This window comes from Quercus suber, unplaced genomic scaffold (genome assembly GCF_002906115.3).
Source record: "Quercus suber isolate HL8 unplaced genomic scaffold, Cork oak 2.0 scaffold_452, whole genome shotgun sequence".
NCBI lineage: Eukaryota > Viridiplantae > Streptophyta > Magnoliopsida > Fagales > Fagaceae > Quercus > Quercus suber.
Window position 1 is genome coordinate 252,017 of NW_027069903.1, and position 9,217 is coordinate 261,233.

A 9,217-nucleotide genomic window follows, 5' to 3' on the forward strand; every position below is an offset into this window, starting at 1 on the left:
TGCCAAATGAACAAGTGGGGCAATCACGTGAGGTTGCACATGACTCTATTAAAAATACTCAAAACAAGACCAATGAAAGAGAAGTCAAGTGGACAAGAGTGGACCGCATGCCCAATATACACAATACTGATACTCCTAGGGTGACCATCAACATGGGAACTAAGAGGGGTAGGATGGAGTGCATGGAAGACACTGAGGGGAACAAGCAACTAACCTGTAAGAAAAGCAAAGGGGTGGAGACTCCTTCTACAGTACTTACTCAAAAAAAACCTAGCATAACGGCGGAGGCTGCAGACCAGCCCCGCCGAGCACAACGAGTATTTTAAGTTGGAACTGCGGGGGCTTGGGAACCAACGTGCAGTCGATGTTCTCTCTCATCTTACGAGGGAAAAAGCTCCCAAGATTTTGTTTCTAATGGAAACAAAATAGTCTGTGGATGAAATGCGGCAGATACAATCTGACTTACCATACCGTTGCATGTTTGTTGTATCGAGTGTCCGCCGAAGTGGTGGACTAGCATTACTATGGAAGGAAGAAGTGGATTTGCATATCCAAACATTCTCACCACACCACATTGACGCTCTTATCCACAATGGTAACGACCCCACATGGAGACTACTGANAAAAGATATATATATATATTTTTTTTTTGAGAAGAGACAAAAGAGAAATTTGGTTGTTAAAAAGAGTAAAAGTGGAGGTCCAATTCCATTAATTTAGGCTTTAGTAGATGTTTAATTGTTAAGCACATTGCAAGCAGTGCAAATGATTTATCAATTACCTCCTACCTCCACCCCGTGTATGGCTGAAACTTGAAGTCTCCAGAGAAATTTGGAGTCCCCAGGTGGTCAGGTAAGGTATAGAATCTATGGAGCAGAAACTCTTATGACTTTTCTATTTCATCGTAACAAACTATTGTTATTATACCTAATAAAAATATATACAATATATCATATACTTATAAATATAATAATATAACATGTAATTGGTTGTATTTAATTAGAATTTTTTATATTGAAATTTGGACGATTTTTTGTCCACTATTCAGGTTTTTTTTTATTATATAAATTTATTAGTATTTTTTTAGTCATTATACTGAATGGGTGATAATTTAATTTGATAATCTAGGTCATTGGGCAAGATAAAAATTATTGATTCATTATGCAAAACAAAATTGAACTGAAAAGCTATTCTCTTCAGCATTCTACAACTACGTATGATTAGTTGAAAATACTCAGATATCTAATTAGCATCCTATATGACTTGGAGGCTTCATGCACGACATATAAGATATATCATTGTTCACTTAGCTATACAATCAACTACTTCACTATCTTCTCAGGGAAAAAAAAAAAACGACGAACAAGCAAACACTGATGAAATCCCACAAATTTTTTAACTATTACTTCATAAAAATGAAATTTATAATTTTGTAAATGTAAGTCCCAAAAGATAAGAATACCTATATTACGTTTGCTTACGACCAATGTAATTGGCCAATGCAACCAACGCACCGTTTTCTGGTATCAAACCCAAAAAGCTGATCCAAAGCCACCTTGTTCAATTTCCCCGACAAAATCAAAGGGTAAAAATCAGAATTGGCTTTGTTACTCCAAACCAAAATCATATATAACCCAAAATTTGAAAAAATCAAATGAAAACCTAATGTTACCCAAATACGTAAATAAAATTCAATCCAATCAAATTAAATGAGAAAAAGAAAAACATACCGTGGTAGTGGTAAGGAAGTCAAAACAAAGTCACATATTAAAACTTGATTTCCTTAGCCCTATATTGAATCCAAATCTAGAACGAAATTGGGAAAATTGAACATTTAAACCCAAAATCGAAACGGTAAACCTAAAATCAAAACCCTAAACCAAAAATGGGGACCCTAAAACACAAAGCAAAACAAAAAAAAATTAAAACTTACGGTTACTCGGCCTTGCGAGAGTGGATTTAGTGAGATTGAGAGTTCGAGAGAGAGTGGGTGTGTGTGTTACCGATCGATGAGAAGGGAATGGAGAGAGGAGGGAAGACCGGAAGGACGAACAGGATTCAGAGAAGGTGGAAGTGAGGGAAGGAGTTTCAGAGTTGAGAGGAAGGGGATTCGGATCGAGAGAGTAGTCCGAGAGGTTTTTTGAGATCGAGAGCTGAGGGTTTTTTTTTCGCTTGTGGAGTTGTGTATTTTTTTTTTTTTTTTTTTTTGCTTTTATACTTAATGTTGACCATACACTGAGCTGCGTTTGGTAAACGCAGCTCCATACAGAATCGAGAAAAAAAAAAACCAGGATATAAAAAACGCGGCCTCAGCATTGAAAAACGCGGCTCCAGGGGGGTTTATAGCCAGGTTTAAAAAACGCGGCTCAAAGTCTAAGCTGGAGCCGCGTTTTTTATAAACGAGGCTCAAGGTATAGCTTGGAGCCGTGTTTTTGAAAAACACGGCTCAATCTCCAACCTATAGCCGCGTTTTTCAAAAACGCGGCTAAAAAATGCGGCTATAGAACCCGTTTTTTGTAGTGTGCTACGAGTAAATACTAAATATATACTTCACTAATCACTAATCAGTACTTGTTATATATTTGTTTGAGTTTCCTTATAAATTAACAGAAGGAAAAAAAAAAAATCAAAACATATGATAAGTTGTGATTTATATCCTTTTTGTCTCCGACCCAACAAAAATCAAATATCAGCTCAAAACCTTTCGTTTGGGTGTCAGATTTGAATCATATATATCAGCAATTGCAAATATGTGAGAGTGCATCTAATATAATTATTTAAATGTGGTATAATTAATTGAAGACTAGGTAAGGCTAGTCTTTCAGTTAACCTTAAACGTACTACGAAATATACAAATAATAATAATGAAGAGAACGTTGTCCCCACTGTGAGGCCAAGATGAAGAGAACGTTGTCACTGCTACTCTGCTAGCCAGCTTCTAGACCTCTCTCTCTAGTCTCACACATGAGAACGTTGATCGACAACGTTTTTGGGTCACTATGTGCGTTAAGATCAATAGCTTTTTGTTCTGGTCCGGTATCTAATTTTCGGCCGAAACCCGATATATTTCCCAATACGGCCGAAATGAGTCTGGCATGGCTAGTATTTTAAACGGCATGAAACACCTACGTGTCTATACTGGTGTGCACACTGGTACGAAAAATACCGACCGGTACAGTACAGATCGTCTTCCATGGTTAATATTGCCCTAGTCTTTGGCAATTCTAAATAAATGTGTACGGTCTTGTGGCAACTTTAAATTAGTGATCTACTTTTACAAACATCAATTTAGTGTTGTGCAGCTGTGAAGGTAAACATGAAGAATTTCATGTTCAAAAAGTCATATAATTGAAGGTCTGTGTAATAGGAAAGATATATTTTGGTACACACATACATTTCTTTCGACTGATCTTCTAGCCTCTAATTATCTGTTAGCTTCTTCTTTCTTCCTAGTTGTTTATTCTTTTGCACTCTCTCCTGTCACTACAATAGGATCCTTAGCAGCTTGACTGTAAGCTCTGTAGCTACATGAATTGAATACTCTACTCCTAAGGAAGATTAGATGTACAATTGAAAACCCAATATGGATAAACATTTAGCAACTTTGCTTTCTTTGTGGTCGATGTTGTGTAATCCACAATTGTCTTAGTTGTGCTTACAATAGTGTCCTTTACTTGTGTTCCCTTCTTTGTTGCAATGTCTTTCATAGCCTCACTTTTCTCTACGAATGTATCCTTTGCTTGTGCTGGTACCTTAGTCTCTATTGCAAACATTAAAAATATATGTATATAGTGGATTATATACTTGAAGAGATTGTAGCCAGAGAGAGAATAAAGCCTCTGGAAGGCATAGCACTTTCTCGAAGGTAAAGGGAGGTAGCTTTTATTTGAGTCAATGATAAAGTGTGGGTTTTGGCAAAGAAGGGTTACGAAAAGAGAGAAATAAAGACGTGTTCTAGTTGGAATTGAAGAAAAAAAAATGATGTGGCAAATAAAAAGAAAAAGAAAATAGTGGTGACGTGAAAAATTGTGGGAATTCCAAAGGCTTTGGTTATATATATATATATATATATATAGACTATGAATTTACGAGATTCTATTCCAATTTCAAAATTAGAATGTTAGCTAACACCATTGGCTCCTAGAGAGCCGGTTGTACCATCATACAATTTTACACTATGGACATCCCTAATTACCTATATATACTCCTCATGCACATACCTTATTTCTCCACCATTCAGTTAACATTTTGCTTTCCACTAAAATGGGGTTGTGTAAGATTTCACAAGCTTTGTTTTCCTCTTGGGCTTAACCCTAATCGATCCCTCCTTTATTCAAGACTCCAAAAAAGACTACCTTAATGCCCACAATGCAGCCCGTGCAGAGGTGAGGAGTTCCACCTCTGAATTGGGATGACACTGTAGTAGCATATGCACAAAACTATGCTAATTAGCGTATTGGTGACTGTAATCTTGTGCACTCCAGTATGCAAGAATATGGTGAAAACCATGCATGGAGTAGTGCTGACCTCTCAAGCATGGAAACAGTGAAGATGTGGGTCGACGAGAAGGCGAACTATGACTACAAGTCTAACTTTGGTGGCTTGGAACAACTCAGTTTGTGTAGGATGTGCTAAAGTGAGGTTCAACAATGGAGGGACATTCATTGGTCGCAACTATGATTCTTTTGGCAACTATGTTGGCTAGAGGTCTTACTGAAAGCTATATCTTTAACTACCTGAAAGGGAGAAAATACACGCTAGGATGCCTATTGTGATCGTACGGGCTGGCTACAGTCTGCGGACGTAAGGATAGACGAGCCCATCATTTGCACGGGGCCTTAAGTGGACGGATCTTATGCGGACGGACCTAATATGGACGGAGCGAAGAAAGATGGGCTGGTTGGCCATGGGCCTGTTAGATCCCTTAGTGGAAATATTTTGGCCCATTCTCGTAAGGCCCTAAACAGAGTCCTTGCGCTACTTGGACTCTAGAAATCTCATATATTTGGTAAAGATTTTCCCCATAAGGAGAAGATCTGTCCACCATGTTTCAGACTCCAAAAAGGAGGACTCCTACAAGGAAAAGACTTGTATGCCAAGTCTAAGAGGAAAAACTTTCGACTACTATAAAAGCCCCAATACTCTCATTAATAGAGGTACGCATTATTTTACCCTCTCTAGCACTCTAGAGTTATGAGAATACTTTCTGACTTGAACTTCGGAGGGTATTTGGCCGGCACCATACTGGTGCCTTTTAATAGGTTTTCTCCTTTGTCTTGTGTAGGTTAACATACGAGCGTGAAGGCATAGTGTGACTCACTGGTGAATTTCTCAACTTCATCAGTTGGTGCCGTCTATGGAAACGTGAGAAGAAAGCAGTCAGATGTTGCTTCATCCCTGAGACAGAAGGGTTGCATGGTGCTCACTCGCTCGATGGCAATAACCAACGACATCCAAGGAGAGGAACTACCCACGACCGCACTCGAAAGACAGGTTTGGACCCTCACTGCGGCCGTGGAGCGTCTCACCAAACAAAATCATGACCTAGAAGAACAGCTGTCTCAAAGAAACACAGCACCCCACAATCGGAGGGAGGATTAGGAAGGTACCAGCGCCATGTAAAGAGACCGAGAAGGGCCTGAAGGGAGCAATGCCCCAAGCAGGCCAGAACGACAGAACACGAGCCTCCCATCCCTCATGGATGCGACTCCTCCGCCTATGTTTGCGGAGATGCAGGCGATGAAAGAACAGATGGAAGTCATGATGAACGCCCTAAAGGGACGAGTGTCCAGCGACCTGGACGACCTAGTGAACCGGACTGACTCTCCATTCACCGGCCCCGTCAATTCCTTCCCCCTACCACACAAGTTCCGGATACCACAAATAGAGAGCTATGATGGGGTCAAGGACCCCCATGACCACCTGGAGACATTCAAGACCTTGATGCATCTACAAGGGGTACCAGACGAAATCATGTGTAGGGCCTTCCCAACCACACTGAAGGGTCCCGCAAGGATTTGGTTCAGTTGGCTGACGCCGAACTCCATCAGCACTTTCAAAGAATTAAGCGCTCAGTTCACCTCACACTTTATAGGGGGACACAGGTATAAGAAGTCCACGGCATGCTTAATGAGCATCAGGCAGAGAGAAGACGAGACACTAAGATCCTACATAACCCGCTTCAATAAGGAAGCGCTCTCGATCGATGAAGCCGATGACAAAATACTGGTGGCGGCTTTCACGAACGGGTTGCAGAAGGGCAAGTTTTTGTTTTCACTATACAAAAACGACCCCAAAACCATGTCAGAGGTACTCTACAGAGCCACCAAGTACATGAATGCGGAAGACGCGCTACTTGCACGGGAGGAAAGGCCCAGGAAAAGGGAACGCCAGGTGGACGTGTGTCAGGATCAAGGGTAGAAAAGACCAAGGACAGGGCCTCGATTGACCAAGTTTTGATGCAAATCAAAGACGAGGAGACACTGACATTCCCGGGAAAACTAAAGAGCGACCCAAGCAAACGGCTGCGAGACAAATATTGTCGTTTCCACCGAGATCATGGCCACGGCACAGCCGATTGCTACGACCTGAAGCAGCAGATTGAAGCCCTCATTAGACAGGGAAAGTTGCAGAAGTTCGTCAACAAAGAGAGAGCAGATCACAATCGCCAAGAGCCGGCCCCCTGATGGGATAACGAGCGTCCTAGACCCCCCATCGGAGACATAAGGATGATAGTGGGAGGGACCGCGGCTACCGGTTCTTCCAAAAAAGCTCGAAAAATGTACCTTAGATCAGTCCTGAACGTCCATCTAACAGGCTCTAGGCCTAATACCACACGGGTGGAGAGCCCTATCATTGGATTCACCAAAGAAGACGCAAGGAGACTCCATCATCCGCATGACAACGCGCTGGTCGTCAGCATACGTGTAGGGGACTACAACGTCCACCGAGTACTAATCGACAACGGCAGCTCAGCAGACATTCTATACTATCCAGCATTCCAGCAAATGGGGATAGACAGAGCACGATTGATGCCAGCGAGTGCTCCACTTGTCGGTTTCGGAGGGACAAGGGTATTCCCAATAGGCTCCATCACACTCCCTGTAACAGTGGGCGATTACCCGCAAGAACTCACTAGGAATGTAATGTTCCTCGTGGTAGACTGCTCCTCCACTTACAATGGCATTCTCGGACGGCCCACACTTAACTCATGGAAAGCAGCAACATCAACATACCACCTAATGATCAAGTTCCTAACGGACTATGGGATTGGGGAATTGCGAGGGAATCAGGCAACCGCCCGAGAATGCTACATTGCCATGCTAGAAATGGAAGATCATCATCAGACAATGTGCATAGAAGAGCAGCGGACGGTCGCAGAACCGGTCGAAAAGCTGGAGGAGGTAACGCTCAACGAATCAAAACCAGAGCGGACGACCAGGATAGGAACATTGGCCTGCCAGCCTGTGCGCCAGGCCCTCATAACATTCCTCAGGAGGAACCAAGATGTTTTCGCATGGAACCACGAAGACATGCCCGGGATCGATCCCTCTGTCATAGTACACAAGCTGAACGTGAACCCTTCAACCCCACCTGTCCAGCAGAAAAAGCGAGTGTTCGCTCCCGAACGGGACAGAGCAATAGCGCAAGAGGTCGGAAAACTACTCGAGGTGGGTTTCATTTGGGAAGTATATTATCCGGAGTGGTTGGCGAACGTGGTCATGGTCAAGAAGGCTAGTGGAAAGTGGCGAATGTGTGTCGACTTCACGGACCTTAACAAAGTGTGCCCAAAGGACAACTACCCCCTCCCGTGGATAGATGCGCTGGTCGACTCCATGGCCAGACACCAGCTCCTAAGTTTTATGGATGCCCTCTCAAGCTATAATCAGATCAAGATGGAGGAATCTGATCAAGAGAAAACGTCCTTCATCACCAGCCAAGGCCTCTTTTGCTATAAGGTGATGCCGTTCGGACTCAAGAACGCTGGGGCAACGTACCAAAGGTTAATGGACAAAATGTTCGCACACCAGATAGGGAGGAACATACAGGTCTACATTGACGACATGCTGGTCAAGAGCCCACTCAAAAAAGATCACCTGAGCGACCTTTAGGAGACATTCAATACCCTACAGTCATACAACATGAAATTGAATCCGGGCAAGTGCGTATTCGGAGTAACAGCGGGAAAATTCTTGGGTTTTATGGTGTCCTAAAGAGGACTAGAGGTCAATCTAGAGAAGATACGGGCCATCATAGAGCTGGACCCGCCAAGGACAGTAAAGGATGTACAGAGCTTGAACGGCAAAATTGCTGCTTTGAACAGGTTCGTCTCAAAAGCAATGGACAGGTGTCTACCGTTCTTCCGCGTCCTAAAGAAATCATTCGAGTAGACGGATGAGTGCTAGAAGGCATTTGAAGATTTGAAGAAATACCTTGCCTCAACACCCTTGCTCAGCCCGTCCAAGCCAGGAGAAGACCTTTACTTATACCTAGCAGCTTCGCAGGTGGTAGTAAGCGCGGCCCTAGTAAGAGAAGAGGAAGGAACTCAGCGACCCGTCTATTTTATAAGCAGGGGGTTCCGGGGGGCTGAAGAAAGGTACCCCCACATGGAAAATCTTGCCTTCGCACTGATAACTGCAACCCGAAAACTGAAACCGTACTTCCAAGCTCACAGCATCATCGTCCTGACAAATCAACCCCTAAAAAGAGCAATGAGCAGCCCCGAAGCAGCCGGACGAATGGCCCTATGGGCGATAGAGCTGAGTGAATTTGACATACATTACCGACCGCAAACTGCAATAAAGGGCCAAGCAGTGGCGGACTTCATCGCCGAATACACGCAAACGGAGCAGCAGGAGCCACAAGCCCTTAGACAATGGAGCATCTACACAGATGGATCATCAAACAGGCAAGCTAGTGACGCTGGGGTAGTAATTCAAACCCCTGACAAGATAAAATCGAGTGTATGATTCGGCTGGACTTCCTGACAACCAATAATAAGGCTGAATATGAGGCATTGGTGGCAGGATTAGACCTGGCGAAAGCAGCAGGCACCGAGGCCATGGTTGTACATTGCGATTCGCAGGTAATAGTCAGTCAGATTAACGGCGCCTATGAGTGTAGGGGGGAAAAGATGAAGAAATACTTGGAAGAGGTCAGGAGACGGATCGATACCCTCCAGGTCATATTCGTCCAAATTCCAAGGGAGGAGAACGAA

The 9,217-nt window shown here is 43.2% G+C and overlaps 1 protein-coding gene across 1 annotated transcript; it reads left to right on the forward strand.

Annotated features, from left to right (window-relative positions):
* Positions 1 to 6,779: 6,779 nt before the first annotated feature.
* On the forward strand, positions 6,780 to 8,111 carry LOC136062780 (uncharacterized). Its single transcript, XM_065762325.1, has one exon. The coding sequence runs from the start codon at positions 6,780 to 6,782 to the stop codon at positions 8,109 to 8,111; it is 1,332 nt and encodes a 443-aa protein (XP_065618397.1).
* Positions 8,112 to 9,217: the final 1,106 nt, after the last annotated feature.

Excerpts from the sequence above, each read along its gene's own strand:
- LOC136062780 (XM_065762325.1), top strand. The coding sequence starts at position 6,780 with ATGTACCTTAGATCAGTCCTGAACGTCCATCTAACAGGCTCTAGGCCT.